Source organism: Colius striatus, chromosome 1 (assembly GCF_028858725.1).
Source record: "Colius striatus isolate bColStr4 chromosome 1, bColStr4.1.hap1, whole genome shotgun sequence".
Classification (NCBI taxonomy): Eukaryota; Metazoa; Chordata; class Aves; order Coliiformes; family Coliidae; genus Colius; species Colius striatus.
The window spans coordinates 184,289,154-184,306,048 of record NC_084759.1 but is presented as its reverse complement, the minus strand read 5'-3'; the positions used below and the strand labels follow the sequence as shown (position 1 = coordinate 184,306,048).

Sequence of the window (16,895 nt, the reverse complement as noted above, 5' to 3'; positions counted from 1 at the left end):
AGCAGAGCCTGTACTGTTGGATGCTGTGGGATACCTGTCCACCATTTTAAAAGCTGTGCTTCTGCAAAATCTCTCAGACTCAAGCAGTGGTTCCAGACCCTTCCTTCACCAGCCAGAGCAGGCTCCCATGTCAGCAACAGGCCTCTGCAAGGAGACTTGCCAAAGCATACCATGAAGAGTCTGGCACTCTGAGGGAGACCATACAGTAGGGCAATAGCCTTCCTCATCCTGTTCTCTCCCTCTCAAGTGAAAATCAGATCCACAGATGGTTGCTAACAAGCTGCACATCTCCTGCCCTTTTGCCTTTCCAGTCGGCAGGCCTGCAAGGCTCAGCAAGTGTTGAGCCTTGAAAGGCTGGCTGACCCCAGTCCTCTTAGCTGCCACATGGCTATGCTGGCATCAGTCTTCTTCCCTTTCTCACTGACCAGTAGAGACCTGCTCAGCAGCCACATCACCAGCAAGAGAGGAAGCATTTGCCAGAGCCAGCTGGCATAGGAGACACAATCATACAGGTAGAGAAAACGCTAAGGAAAGTGGTGGGTTTGGACACTGCATGCAGCAGTGTCATTGCCTGCTGCTTGGCTCTGCCCCAGCTCTCAGTCTGCTCTTCTCACTCTGCTCTCACTCTTCTCCTTCAGGCCAAACTTCCTGGCATGCTGGACACAGGCTACAGAGACCATGACCATGAACAATCCCCATAGAAGTGTTCCACTTTCACTCCAAGTGCTGATTACTTCAGACCACATCAAAAACAGAGGGCAGAATAGTTTGGGTCATCAGGAGACGGCTTGAAGACCTTTTCAGAGGAACTCAGGTGATGGGAGCCAGTATAAGGCACCTCTTAATCTCAACTGCCTGTTGCCATGCACCTACCTCCCACCTGGCTTATCCACATTCCCAGGCTGGTTTATGAGGGCCTTCCTCCATGGAAAGTCTGCTTTCCAAGAAGCATTTTGCTAATCATCTTGCAAATGCTTATGTTACATGGGCAGCTCTCACTCAACTGATCATGCAGACAAAGCAAAAGAGAGAAAGAAGTGCTCTCTCTATTCAGGCTGAGAACATCAATATCATCAGCTCATTCCATGGGTCAGCTGTGAAGCTCATTTATCCATTTTGAGATTGCTGTGTCAAAGTAGTGCTACTAAAACAGGATCTGTTGCCTGCTCAATCTTCACATTCTTCCATGGCAGAATGTGATATATCTGCAAAGCACTTATATAGCAACCTTTCCAGCATAATGCTCACATTCTGAGAGAGAACAAAAATGCTTCAGGCTATGCCATGAGGCATATCAATAGCCTTGACAGACCTGGTGCTGGTGAAGGGACTGTCTCTGATGGTGTACCACAAGCTCATTTTTTCTCACATGCACATAGCACTCGGATTGCATTTCCTTTTCAGCATTACTTGTTAGCTCAGTTCCTAACTCCCTTTCTTTCTTGGCATCCTATATGTGATGTCACAATGAAGACAGAGTGCATTCAAGAAGTAGGACGTGATGTTTTCTTTCAAGGTGACTTTTGCACTGAGAAGGCTCTATGGACTATGTCCATTTTGTCAGGAAACAGTTAAGTGCAGAGAGAATGGAAACAACAGAATAGACTGTTCATTTTGTGCAAAAAAAAAGCACAAAAATGAATGCAAGACCTTCGCAGACCTACCTTGTAATTCACTAAGTCTGAATCTGGCTCTCACACATGCCAAGCCATGTGAAAGGTGCTAAATCCTGCTCGTACTGCAAACAGCTCCTGGACAAGGGTTAAAGCCAGGACAGACAAGTATGAGGTCACTTGCTTAAGTTACAAGTCTTGATGGCTGTCTTGGCAGAAGGCCAACCACGAAAGGCAGAGATTAGTATTTTTGAGGGCAATACCACTGCCAGTAAGTCACACACAATCTGGAAAGGCTTGTGTTGGAAGATCTCTGTCCAGTCTTAACAGTCTGTCATGGAGCCCATGGGAGACTCCATCTCTCATGGATGTGTCCATGCTAAGGGAGCAGTGTGTTACCCCTCATAGGTGTCCCATTTCAGTGTCTTCTGCAGTGAAGGAAGTTCTCTCACCCTGTCCCATGTCCTGGTGGCTTTTAGATGACTATAGCTTCTGAGAATCTGTAACATTGTTTTCATTGTTTACTAGTAATGGTCAGACTATGCCTCTAGCCTGACTGCATAATGACATGAATCATTTGATTCAGACCATAATGCAATACCATCTTGTGTCAGGGGATAAAATTTGATCATATCACATTTGACAACACATGATATTGTTCTCATTCGCTGTCCATAAGTATCCTTTCCCCATAAGTAAGGAAGATGTAAGGACATAGCCTGTCCTGCATCACCTCATGCTGATGATCCTGCCTCTACACTAGATTTGCAGGGAGTCCCCATAAAAGGTGCCAGTGTCTTAGACCTGACACATAAATACAGAGATCCCACCGCTTCTGCCAGTGTGCCCCAGGATCTCTGAAGCGAAAAGTATAAACATGTCTGCTTCTTCCAAGACATTTGAATAGACAAATCCATAGGCAGAAGTGCTGCATAGACGTACTGCATACACTGCCACATATTGGCTCCAAGGAATCAACTGGTCTGGAAATGGTGGTGCAGACCAACAGCCAGACTTGGCCCATGTCCCATATTCCCTTACATGCTTTTTAGGCATGACATTATGGTTTAAGCTAGGCAGTTTGTCATGTAGGCCCTTGCAGAATCACGGTGTGTGTGTGTTACAGACCACTCTGGGTCGTAACAAGAGGCAGAAGAGCCTTGTAGCAGATGTCACTCAAGGTACAGTCTGTTGTTTCACAAGCTTCACCGTTTTGCAGTCACTACACACAATTTTTGTATACCTTCCATCAGCCTGCTCAAAAGTCTTGTGACAGTCGGTACATACACCCTGTCCTAAGTCCCAGAACAGAGGCATTCAGCTCAGCATGCTGCTCAGGGGACTAAAATACCAACGTTTTACAAAATAGCTCATTCAGGGACAAATTATGTACGTGTCACTGCTCTTTGCAATAACCCTAGACAGTTTTATAGTGCATTTGATAAAAATCTCGACTTTGATTTGTATTTTTTTGATTGCTTTCCACAATGTGCAATGCAAATGGAAAAGAAATACAGGGAAAATTACATCTCCAGCAGGAAAATAAATAAATAAATGAAATGCGCTGGAAGTGAAACAGATGGTTGGCACCTGGTGGTCTGTACAGCCCTTGGTGACAGTTAAGCTGTCCCTGTGCTCAAGAGAAGGGGAAAAAATGGAAGGGAACATGTGTATCACTGTTGCACTCATGCTGTTTTAGGGCTCTTGATGTTGTGGGGTCTCGGGTTTACAAGCTGCGCCTGAACTGAACGTTAGTCCTAGTTCAACTGTCCACATCTCCCAATGCTGCCCTCTTCCCACAGTATGGAGGTTGTTGTGCATGTACACCAGATTACCACCATCACGCAGGCCTAGGGCTCAGGACCACTGAGCACACCATGGCACTCGCCATCTCCCAGCAAAGCCAGAGCACAGCTGCAGCTTTTGCTGCACTTCTTGCAGTCAGCTTCTCAGGAACACCGATAAGTAGAAATCAACCCGTGTGGTCACTCCACACACTTCCATGCCCTCCCTGCTTCTGAAGCACATGTAATATGGGACCATGCAAGGCACCACATTACATATTGCCATCTGAGCAAAGGGACATTTCCTGCACAGAGGCTCCTCTGCAGAGACAGCTTGTGACGTGTCCAAATAACATTGCTGCAATACTGTCTGCAGTGGTGTAGACCTCTGTAACACTTCATAGCCATATGCAGTCTCAGAAATAGGATGGCAGAGTTGCCAGTCAGCTGCAATTCATCTTTCCCACAAAGCTATTGAGTGTGACAGTAAACACTCATCTTGAGCTAAGCCCGTTCTGAAAAATTACTTGAAGGCAAGCTGTTGAAAAACAGGCTGTTTCAAATGGGAACAGCGAGGCCAGTCTGCTGATTTGCCTTAGGTTTGGATACAAGGTCACAAAGAGAAGGGGAAAAAAAGTGTATGCTGCATAATAGGATGATTTTAATAACAAAATTGCTCATTCTTACCTTTTATTCATAGAGATTCATTCAGCCTACTTGGAGCCTAACCTTTTCCCTGCACAGGTTGTCTTTTACTAGCATTGGTACTTGGTGATGTGCATACCACATATAGGAAGTTAACTTCTTTGGTCATCTCCCAGGGAAATACTACACCAAGCAAAGTAAGAGGAGAATAGGAACCAGCCCTGCTTTCTTCACCAGTGGTCTTGGAAAACAGGCTGGTTCTCATCAGGCTGCATCCACCCCTACAAACTGCCTGCAGAAAAGGGACAAATGAGGTCCAGATTAAGAAGGGATGCACTAATATCTGATACGGAGCTCCTATGCCAGAAGCATGGTCTTGCATGCCGTAGTAGGAGCTCAGAAGGATAAGGCAGTACTGTCAAAAAGCACAACTCCAGGAGAGATAACAAGACCACTGGTACAGAAGTGGCTGTTCTCTTGTGTCATGTGCATCAGGACTGGAATTCCCATGCCTTTCACAAAGGCTCTGCTACTTCAAATGTCCATGAGCAACATTATTGTTCAAAATTCACCACGTTAGCCACCTAATGGTGGGTTCTCAGCAAAGAAAATGTCACCAGATGGATTTCATATCACATTTTGGAAGGTTATTTCCAACATCTTATTTCTAGAATATCCACTATTTATTTATTTATGAGCATTCAAGACGTAATGCATAGTCAAATTACTTTCATGTAACCATAGAAAAACTAGGCCCTCTGGCCAGACTTTTGCAGGTCATACCACAAACATTCATGAACAAGTGCTATAATCTACCTATCATGCTTATAGTAGCATTCCTGTGCCACTTGAGATTTTATCAAGTCTGTTCAGCATATTTTAAGAAGCTTTTCAGAGCTGCTAGCTGAAAAGTATCCTCAAACAGACCTGACAAAATACGTTGCTATTTTTACAGTTCACACACTTAATTACATGAACTGCATAAACTACTTATAGACTTTTTAATACTATAGCAATTGGTTCATTTCATACACTCATAGAATGGTAGGGTTGGAAGGGACCTTTAGAGATCCCAATCGGTTAATTTACCACAGCTTTAGACCACCATTCCAGAATTATCCCTCCTAGATCTGCAAGTGTCCTTCAAACACTTAGCCACTGAACATTTAAGAACATGCCAAGAAGGCCAATGACATTCTGCAATGCGTTAAGAAGAGTGTGTCCAGCAGGTTGAGGGAGGTTCTCCTCTACTCTGCCCTGGTGAGGCCTCATCTGGAGTACAGTATCCAGTTCTGGGCTCCCCAGCTCAAGAGGGACAGGAAACTTCTCAGGAGGCTCCAGTGGAAGGCTACCAGGATGATCAGGGGACTGGAACTTCTCTCTTACAAGAAAAGACTGTAGAACCTGGGATTGTTTAGCCTGGAGAAGACAGAGGGTGGACCTCATCAACACTTGTAAGTATCTAAAGGGTGAGTGTCAAGAGGAAGGGGCAACACGTTTTTCTGTCATGTCCAGCAACATGACTAGGGGTAATGGGCATAAGATGGAATACAGAACAATCCCTACCATTCTGTGACTTCATGATTCTATGATCTATCTACTATTTCTTGACATAAACTCTTCATATTTAATAGAATTTCCAAACTCATCAAAATTCAAAAAGTTAATTGTTCCTTTAATCTGGTCAAAAAGAAAGAATCCTACTTCAGAGCCCCACTATATTATGCTATGTATTTGAAAAATCTGAAGGTTCAGGAATGGAAGGAGTAGTCCAGAAACACTGTGAAAATTATTTCATTCACAATAAAAATGCTTAGGAAATCCACGAATTTGGGGCATGAGCACGTCAGAAAAGATGCACATGATCTTGTGCTCTCTCTCTCTCTGCCTCTTCCTCTGTTTAAGACAAAAAAGCATCCACTGCAATTCCAGATTCTGTCCCCTCTCAACAGGGACAGATGGGATTGTATAGAATTTGCTTTATTTTTGAATTCCCAAAGAATATTGGTATGAATCATCTACATCAGTGATTGGAAAAAAATAAGTAACTACAGATATATGACTTTGGAAATAACATCTCACCAATCTGAGTATTTGAAAGCACTGTGATTAACAGCATTTTGTTCAAATAGGATGTTTTGAATTATGGTTTTAATTGATTAATGATAAATAAATGCAGGTGTTTGCAGGGAAAACACTCTGTATGAAAAATTATGTGATACAGTTAAAAAACCCCAGCCATATCTGTTCCTACTGTGCAGTTTATTCAGTTTCAAATTAGAAAAAAATTACTAAGTATTTGACAATTCACATGCACAAACTTAACATATTTCAGCCCCAAAAAGTATTGATTTCTTTCAGTCTTGTATTAAGGCGTTCAGGAATTTCACCTAGGCAGACAAGTATCTGGACTTTTTTAAAAAAGAACCAAGATAGACAGACAAGATATAACTCAGTTTTACTTCTGTTAACATACAATCAAAGTGAGTCCTGGTAGTTTGCAGTTGCATTCTTTATCTTTCCACTTGTGTATAGCTGATGGGAGACTTAAGTGATTGGGAAAGAGTTATCTTCAGCAAAAGTTTTCTTCAACAGTGTCTTGACTTGGAGTGCTGAATAAGCCATTGTAATGTTATGTCTGCCGGGACAGATAAAACAAAATTAAAAGCTCAACGGGATGTTTTCAGAATGTAAAGGAACAGCAGAACACTAGCAGGTAAATACAAATAAAAAACCTCAAACAAAACCCAGAAACCATAGGTTCTCATTCCCACCTAATTAAAACTTCAGTACTTAAGACTCCAAGTGGGACTTTTTCCTGTTATTTTTTGCTTGTTGTAAAACTATGTGCACTGTATTCTTGAAATATGATGACCCATATCAAATTCCCCAAGCCCTAGATGAAGAAGTGTTGGAAAAGCAAATATTTAAGATGAACCGTAAAATCCAGAATGGAATGAAATGCAATGTGAGAACAAAGGCAGAAATACGGGGCCAGAAGGAAAAACAGCTGACAAAGCATTAAGATGCCAGATAGGTAGAGTATAGGAGTCCAAGGTCTCCGAAAGACAGGCAACACTAGACTAAAATTTGATAGCTGAAATTGGTACCTCTCCTGATACAATCTAATGCATTGACCTGCAAACTGCAGCAGCTCTTAAGCAGACCATATGGTTTTGCATCAAGCCAGTAACGTCTGTCAGGGAGGTAAGAAGGTTGTCAGGGAGCAGCAACAGCTCTAGCCCTCGAATTTAAATTTGTTGCCATATCTGTCCTAAGGTTCAACACAGTATGTCATGAATATCCCTGACAGACGTGCTTAGGCACTGAAACTGCAGACAAAAGCATCCCACGGCATCTAAAATAAAGCTAATAACTATATACTAATCATCCACAGTCTCAGGACACAGAAACTGGCAGCCTTACACCCACACTTCCTGATGAGACCAGATAGCTAGGCTGCAGTTTGCACTGAAAAATGACTATCATCTAATTCAACTGCATTGACATCAATCAAAAATGCAGAGGAAGAAGACAGCTCCCAGTTTTCTCCTTAACTGCCTAGTAGTTTCATCACTTTAATAAGCTAAATATATTTTCATTATAGTATTTAATTATAAATTATATCTTCTAGTCCTTTGACCTCCCTAGGTTTGTGCCCAGCCTCTTTTCAGTTTCTCAAAACATGGCATGCAGTGCTCCAGTAATGCCTGCACAGTCACGTCAAACACAGATCATATATGGAGTCTGTTTCCATTTGTTATTTCTTTGGGCAAATATTTAGGAATCAGGTTTCCCTTACTAGGTGCAATTTCACACTGGAAGATACAGATTTGAGTGTTTTTCATCATTATTCCCAAGACTCTCACAAGTGATCTACATGGTTCTGCAGTAGTGAACATTATTTTCATTATTTTGCCATTTGGAAATTTTAACATGCTTTTTTTTTTGTATCCTCTTTTCCTTCAAGGTATCCATATAAGGTAACCAATTTTCTCCAGAATCATTTCAGAAATTAAGCTGGTTTTACCAGTTTCTAGTCACAATACCACTTCTGAGATCCTTCACTGCAACCTTGCCAATTTGATGAGAATCAAGCACTGGATTTCTAAAATCTCAGTCACTTTAACTGCCTTTCCCCTATGCGGGAACCATGACCATGTTGTCTTCCTCAGTCCTTGTATCTCAAAGTGTAATCTTCCCTAGTGTAACAGCACATTCTGTGTATTTCCCTCACTCAGGCAGCTGTTGCACCAAAAGCTGCAGCATATCTGGGTCTGGCCTCCCTCAAACCAACGTACTCAAAAGCTGTACACCACTTCCAAGAGAAGTGCTCGCTGTCTAATACGTCCCTGCATTCAGCTGACATCTCCCCCAGCCTCCTGAAGCCCAGGTGTCTCCTCACCACCTCCACTACCTAGTCTTCTCTGCCTAGGATGGAAATTTCCCCTGCTGCTGGGATAAACTGGCTTTCCTCCTGCTCCCTGTGTCTCTCATGCAGCTGACCCTACAGAGCTGTCCAGTTCTTCTAATGAGGCTGGTTTCCTGAAGAAACAGCTATAAATATCCACCCAGGCTGTATCCCTCCCAGCAGGAGGGATACTTGTCTCAGCAGTGTGCAGGGAAGAAGGGTGTCACAGGCAGCTGCTGCTGCTGGCGCCGCCTGTGCTTCCCCCTCTCTCCCACTCCATGAAGGGAAGAGAAGGGAGAATGTAACAGAGGAATGAGACACCAAAGTGGAAAAAAGGGCGAGGGGGGGGGAGAGAGAGAGAGAGAGGGGCCAAAAGCAAAGGCAGATGGGAGGCAATTTAATGGGGTATTTGTAGGTTCGCGTTGACTTCAGGCTACACTGTGCATCTCCAGCAGGATACAAGCATGAGGGCCTCAGTTTGAGGAACACCACCATACAGCCCCATGTATTTAAGAACTGCTTACAAAGTAAAATCATGTATAGAGACTCAAGGTTTTAAACATCACCTGTAAAATTGGAAGGTCTTCCTATCCAGTTACTATTTTTCAAAAGCAACACATAGTTTTTGAGAAGGATTAAATTACTCTGGGTTTTAAATATTGTTTTCCAAGGCCCCTGTCAAATGAATTTCTTACCATTTTCACAGAACTATATAATTCTACAACTGACTTTTAAATTACACATAATTCTGTATTAAAAGAAATACAATTTCTTGCTATATTTGTAAGAAAATCTTTGTAAGTGCATTGAGATTTTCAGTTATATGTTAGATACTCAAATCTCATTAACATTTTTAACATCTGATACAAAGTAAAGTATATTTTGATGATACCGTAAGAAAAATAAGCTTACCAATGTTATCCTTCTCTTTACAGGAAATAGAATAGCAACAGATTTCTCTGTCTTGAATAGCTGAAAGGTTTCTACAGAAAAAAAAAAAGTAAAATATGTAGTGTTATAACTCCATAAAAATTGACAACAGAAACTTCCAATAAATTATGTTTTCTGCCTTTTTAGATGGGTTGGGTTAGATTCTATCAGGTATTATTTATTAAAATATGGCACTGCATACAAGAAACACCACTATTTCTTAAACCATAAAGAATAAAAAATTATAAATTCATTTCACAAAAATTCAGATTCCCTCATTAAGTCGATGTAATTGTGAGAAACAAAATCAGAGAAATACATGAGCTGAAAATGACATTTTGCAGTAGCAACCAAGTAAAGTTACCGTGTCTTAGCATTTGCCTTTTACACTTAGAATTCAGAGGTTTTGTCTCTAATAACTCTAATAACTCTTAGAATCAAATAACAGTACTCAAATGATCACACCATTAATCTTCAGTATTTTTACTGTATCACACTTAAATATACTCCTATATATCAGATCTCATTCCTACTGAAAGGAAGCCTCTACATTTGGGAATAAAATGATTCTTAATTGGCTTCTGTTTGAGAATTTCTCAATCCTCATCAGAGTTTCTGTGCACTTTGTTAAGTTTTCCATTTACCAATCCTCACACAAGCGAAACAGACACACAGGAAACAAACTATGTTCCTGGAGCAGATGGGGAGTGGAGGCACCAAGAAGGAAAGAGTCTTGAGATGACACAAGAAACTCTAACAAAGAACAGAACCAAATGGTGACTTCCCCAGACTTCAGGAGAGCAGACTTGGCTTGTTTAGGTATCTGCTTGGAAGAGTCCCATGGGATAAGGTCTTGTAGCAAAGAAGGGCTCAAGAAAGACAGTTAATATTCAAGCATCAACTTTAAGCTGAAGAGCAGCCCATCCTAATGTGTGTGGAAAAAGAAGCCAGGAGGCCTAAGTGGATGAATGTCAAGCTTCTGGCAAAACCCAGTTGCAAAAAGGAAGCTACAGAAGGTGGACACAGGGACAGGTAGCCTGGGAGGAATACTGAAACACCGTCCAAGCTTGTAGAGACACAGGACAGCCAAAGCCCAACTGGATCTCATCAGGGATGTCAGAGGCATTAAGGCTTCTGTAAGTACATAAGTGACAAATGAGAGGCACAAATGTGAGCACAGCTCAGTGAGACAGGGGACATGGTTACACAGGGAATGGAAAAGACAGAAGTGCTCAATGCCACACCTTTGCTTCTGTCTTTACTACCAAGGCCAACCTTCAGGAATGCCAGGCCCCAGAGACCAGGGTGAATGTCTAGAGTACAAGGAAGTTGTACCCTTGATGGAATAGGTCTGGGGACACTAAAGCAAACTGGACATAGAAAACTCCACAGTTTTTTTCTGATGGGATGCACCTATAAGTGATGAAGAAACCAGCTGATGTCATTGTCAAGTCATTCTATAACCTTCCAATGATCCTGGCAACTGAGAGAGGTGCCTGAAGAATGGAGTAAGGCAAATGTCACTTCTATATTCAGAAAAAGCAGAAAAGAGGACCCAGGAAATCACAGGCCAATCAGTCTTCACCTTGATCCCTGGGAAAGTGATGGAGTAACTAATCCTGGGAACTATTTCCAATCATGCAACAGACAAGAAGGTGATCAGGAGTAGGCAGCGTGGATTCACAAAGCTAAAATTTGGCTCGGGAAGTTGATGAGGCCTTCTACAAGCAGCTGAGAGCAGCCTCAAAATCACAGGCCTTGGTTCTTATGGGGAATTTCAACTACCCAGGCATCTGCTGGAAGACCTACACAGCTAGCCACTTACAGTCTGGGAGGTTCCTGCAGTGCATCGATGATAACTTCTTGATGCAAATGGTGGATATGCCAACTAGGTGAGGAGCACTACTGGATTCTGTACTCACAAACAAGTAGAGTCTGCTTGAAGCAGTGAAGGTTGAGGGCAGCCTTGGCTGCAGCAACCATGAGATGCTGGAGTTCAGGATCTTGTGGTAGGAATTGAATATCAAGCAGGATCACAACCTTTGACTTTAGCAGGGCCAACTTTGGCCTTCTCAAGCTATTCCTAAGGGACATCTTGTGAGACAGGGTATTAGAGGATAAAGGGGCCCAGGATGGTTGGTCTATATTCAAGGATCATTTTTTCCAAGCTCAGGATCAGAGCATCCTAGTGGATAGGAAATCAAGCAAGAAAGGGAACCAGGAGACCCACATGGTTAAATAGGGAACTGCTGGACAAACTCAAGTGAAAGAGAGTCTATAAATCATGGAAAGAAGGGATGGTTACTAGGGATGAATATAAGACTGTTATGTAGGGAGGCAACTAGGAAAGCTAAAGCCTCGTTGGAGTTGTACCTTGCACGGGAGATCAAGGTTAACAAGAATGGCTTCTTCAAATACATTGCAGATAAAACTAACACTAGAGGCAATGTAAGCCCACTATTGAATGAGGCAGACGTCCTGGTGACAGAGGATATAGAGAAGGCAGAGTTACTGAATGCCTTCTTTGCCTCTCTCTATACTGCTGGAAACTCTCCTCAGGAGCCCCAGACTCCAGAGGAAGTCAGGTTACCAGAGGAGTTTTGTCTGGTTGATGAAGACTGTGTTAAGGATCAGTTGAGCAGTCTGGATGTACACAAATCCATGGGCCCTGATGGGATGCATCTGTGGGTACCGTGGGAGCTGGTGGAAGTCACTGCTTAATAAACCACTCTCCATCATCTTCACTAAGTCATGGAGAATGGAAGTGTCTGAGGAACAGAAGAAAGCAAATGTCACTCCAACCTTCAAAAGGGGCAAGAAGGAACCAGGCAACTACAGACCAGTCAGCCTCACCTCCATCCCTGGAAAGATGATGGAACGACTTATCCTGGGTGCTATCTCCAGGCATTTGAAAGACAAGAGGGTAACTGGGAGCAGTCAACATGGTTTAACCAATGGGAAGTCATGTTTGACCAACCTGATAGTCTTTTATGAAGATGTAACCAGGTGGACAGATGGTGGCAGTGCAATGGATGTGGTTTATCTAGATTTCAGTAAAGCATTTGACACCATCTCCCACAGCATCCTTGCAGCAAAACTGAGAAAGTGTGGGCTGGATGATCAGGTAGTGAGGTGGGTTGTTAACTGGTTGAAGGAAAGAAGGCAGAGACTTGTGATCAATGAGGCAGGGTCTAGTGGAGTCCTTCAGGGATTGGTGCTAGGATTGTAGCTGTTCAATATATTCATTAATGACCTTGATGAGGGAACAGAGGGCACTGTCAGCAAGTTCATTGATGATACTAAACTAGGGGGAGTGGCTGACACACTAGCAGTGTGGCAAAAAAGAGTAATGGTATCCATTACAGCATCAGGAGGAGTGTTGCCAGATGGCTGATGGAGGTGATCCTTCCCCTCTACTCAGGCCTGGCCTGTTAGGCCGCATCTGGAGTGTTGTGTCTGGTTCTGAGCTCCCCAGTACAATAGAGATGTGGAGCTATTGGAGAGAAATCAGCAAAGAGCCACTAAAATTATTAAGGAACTGGAGCATCTCACATTTTAAGAAACAGAGACAGGAGTACTCAGCCTGAAGTAGAAAAGGCTCAGGGGGGATCTTATTAATGTGCTCAAGTATCTGTGCAGCAGCTGTAAAGAACATGGTGCTCAGTGACAGGACAAGAGGCAGTAAGTACAAACTGAAACACAGGAGGTCACCTCTGAATATAACAAGACACTTTTAACCTCTGAGGGTGACTGACACTAGCACAGGCTGCCCAAGAGAGGTTGCCGTGTCTCCACACTTAAGAGATATGCAAAGGCCACATGGACATGGTCCAGGGCAACTTGCTCCAGGTGGCTCTGGTTGAGCAGATGTGTAGACAAGATGACTTTCAGAGATCCTTTCCAACTTCAGCCATTCTCTGACTCTGTTTCCTAAGTCCCAGTTTAGTTGCTTAGCCTTTGCAACATCCTTCTTTACCAAAACTCACTCCACTTCTTCACTTCCTATTGATTAAAATTATGTGATTTGATATGCAGAATCCTATTCTGAAAAATTACTGGTATACTGGCCAGTTTTATAAAACTTTACATTTTCTTTACAATCACCATTACACCGTATCAATTTAAGTTAGTTTCAGTAATCCATAAGCACATGCTTTGAATACATGCCAAAATATCTGAAATGCTTAAATTTACAGACAGCACCTTGAAAAGGTTCTGTTCTAATGCTATTCAAGCATTAAACTGCCACTGCAACATACTCTGAAAAGTTTAAGTGAGCCTATTACTATCTATAGCAGTTAGATCTTCAGCAATAGGAAAACAGGATTACCTGAAACAACTTTATACAACTGAAATAATAATCGAGAGGCTCAAATCTACTGCAGTCAGTTATCAGCCTAGATTGCAATTTCAACTGCCAGCAGAGCTCAAAGTGGAGTATCTGAGAATGTAAAATGCAATGTTATAGCTTCCTATTGCCATAAACTACTAAACACTTTCTCTTACATATCAAATTTTACAGTGTTTCAGCTTTTTACAGAGATCAGCTACTTACAATTTCTCAATTAACTGCTTCTCATCCAGTGCACCTGGGAGGTCTCTTTTATTTCCAAGGACTAACACCTGAAAGAAATAATTCATATTCACGTTAACAGAAGAGGTTTTTTGGTTTTAACCATTTGTTGGCCTCATTTTGGATCTTGCAGCCAAGTATTTTGAACACAATAGCAGATATGCTCAAAATGACCAATGACTGTGGGAGCATCATGAGATCCTGCTTCTAGACAGGATCAGATTCTGGATGTGCATCCTCTGAAAACTGGGTATAACTATTTCTGAGTGTACCAGAAGTCTCCTCTGGAATGAATCTCTCCATTCTAAATAGCATTATGGGATGATGCCAGACTACACCAAGTTAATTTGCATGCAATTAAACCTGCAGGACACCATGCATCAGATGCATTCAAGCCAACAATGGACATTCAACCTACAGGATCAGAGTAATATTAATCAAAAGTAGAGTCCCAGAAGTAGTGACTGGGTCCTAAGATACTGACATAATTTTCTCTACAGTTTTGCTCCCCTGCTTCTTAACACTGATACGCTGAACAGCCAGGCATTCCAACCATGTATCACTCAAGTGCAAATCAATGTCTTGATTCCTCTCCCTCCCCTTTGAGCACCCACGGTAGAAATCAGAAGGGAAATGATTAGGAATTAAATCTGAGAAGAGCAGAAAATTTACTGAATAGATGCTGTACCTTAAGAGCTCCTATGCAATACTTAAGGCTTCAAGTATAAATTAAGGTGAGATTAATAGGTTGAGCACATTTCTAAAACAAAGTAAGCCATGGAAGGTTTTTTCTAATTATGGCTCCATTATTGTTTTCCAGATGCATTACTATTCTGAGTCAAGACTGTCCCATTATTTCCCATGAATCTGGAACACATTAAAACTCATTACTTGCAGTTTCAGAGTAATAAAGCCACCTTAAAGTCTGTAACATCAAAGTCTGAGTATAATAAATTGAAGGAAATTCAATACTAGCTATTGCCCATGAAACAAAAATAAGTAAAAAATATGTTGCTGCACCTTGGAAATTACTCTGCTTATCACGTTGGGCAACTGAAATCTGATATTATAACAGGAATTTAATCAAATACTTCTGAAGATATGAGAGACCTATTATTTCAGGAAGGAAAAATGCAAAGTAAAATAGGATGTGAAGACTACAAAGGGCAGACAACGTCACTTACCGTGAATAACATGACTGTAGAGTTGTAGATTTGATCACTTGCCAAGTGCCCAAAAATTCACTTACAAAAAAGGGGCCAAGCAAGAGCTAAAAAGTTGTAACTTCCTCCTAGTTTTTACATGCCATTGTTTTCTTTCTTATGATCAAAAGTAAGAACTCTTGCCCAGTGATGTCAGCTAGATCAATGCTAATCTGATGGATTTCTATTACTTCTAAAATTGGCACATTACATTTAATTAAATAAGATTAGTCTCCACCTCCATATACCTCACTAGAAATTCATTAGAATATACTGTTCTTTGACACTTCCTACTGGAGAACAGATGCATATTTGCATTTTTTCCATACAGTTTAGTTTGGAGAACTAAAAAGTCAAGAAAAAGTTGGGATACAGCAAAAATCAACCTCTTCCACAATCTCTGGAAGTAGAGGACACGATTTGATGTTAGTATCTGCCAACCTTCAGAAGGATAAATATCACGCACCTTCAGACACTGCCAGAAACGTACCTGGGTCTCTGGTTTAAACCCAGTCAACAAGGGGACTGACTAGAAATAATTACTATCTGATAATGCCACACATGAAAATTTTTTTCTTGAATCTCTTCTGACCTTTAGACTAGGAAATGTACAAACACACTGTAACACTGATATTAAGTAACATGAAAAAATGTCACAATAATTTTTGTAAGAGCACTCAGTGCATCAAGGCTGTGCCATATTTAAGCTGGTGTTTTTCAAGAGTCCAGAGGAACCAATTCATGAGGATTTCAGTCATCTTGTCTACATTTAGGTAAGAATAATAACAAAAACACTTACCGGAATTCCATGCAATTGTGGTTTATCTATCAAACTGTGTAGCTCATTCTTGGAAGCTTCTACTTTTTCTAAGTCTGCTGCATCCACCATGTAACTGAAATGGAAATACAGTTATTCATGGTGTTGTCTATTACTTGTAGAGAGTTGCATTAAAACATCTGAAATGTGACAAAAGTGTTCACATTGACAACAGCACTAAAATAGTCCTGAGTTGTATAAGCCCTGCAGTTATTACCACAAGAAGATACAGAATTAAATAAAGGCTATGGGGAAAAAATGGCCTGAAAGGTGCAATTACTTATATAGCTGGGCTGATGGCTGTGTAAAACACATTATTTCTGTCGTGTCTCGTCTTCTTATGTGATGGATGTGGACACAAAGAAAAGTGTATCTGTATTAATAATAAATACTTCAAAACACATTTTCTGTGGGCAATACACAAGAAAACTTACACAACTGCATTGACTCCTCTGCAATAACGCTCCCACATGCTTCGAAACCTTGGCTGCCCTCCAATGTCCCATACCTGGAAAAGGTAAGAATATACCACCCTAAAACATTTTTTAACTACACAGTACTAATAAAACAGAAGAACTCTCATTTGCAGCATGCAGATTGTATTGAAAATGCTTAGATGTAGGCAGTTTAAGTGACCTTCCTCAAAAGACTGGTCTTCTCAGCCCCCTTCAGTCAATGGAAGAGGACAAGAACATCCACAGGCCACGCCAGTCCTGTCACCTTAGCGGTGAACTCTACCCCTTCTCGCTCACTGCAAGAAAAGTCTTATTCAGATATCAAAGTGAATTATGCAAACACAGAGCCTAAAGCACAGAAAGAATAGCATTACTGCTTGGCAGTGCTAGGTTATTGGTTGGATCTGATGATCTTAAAGGTCTTTTCCAATCAAAATGATTCTATGAAAACAGTTATGAAGTCGC

The 16,895-nt window shown here is 41.6% G+C and overlaps 1 protein-coding gene across 2 annotated transcripts in view; it reads right to left on the bottom strand.

Moving 5' to 3' along the window:
- Positions 1-6,285: 6,285 nt before the first annotated feature.
- The window catches only part of LOC104551417 (ADP-ribosylation factor-like protein 8B), a 73,078-nt gene continuing 62,468 nt past the window's right edge, over positions 6,286-16,895 (bottom strand). For both annotated transcript variants that reach the window (XM_062018013.1, XM_062018022.1), the window contains 5 exons: positions 16,410-16,483; positions 15,958-16,051; positions 13,939-14,006; positions 9,366-9,436; positions 6,286-6,680 (listed from right to left, as the gene is read on the bottom strand). In XM_062018013.1, the coding sequence (XP_061873997.1) occupies positions 6,631-6,680; positions 9,366-9,436; positions 13,939-14,006; positions 15,958-16,051; positions 16,410-16,483 (357 nt within the window). In that variant the 3' untranslated portion in view covers positions 6,286-6,630. The remainder of the gene's footprint in view (positions 6,681-9,365; positions 9,437-13,938; positions 14,007-15,957; positions 16,052-16,409; positions 16,484-16,895) is intronic.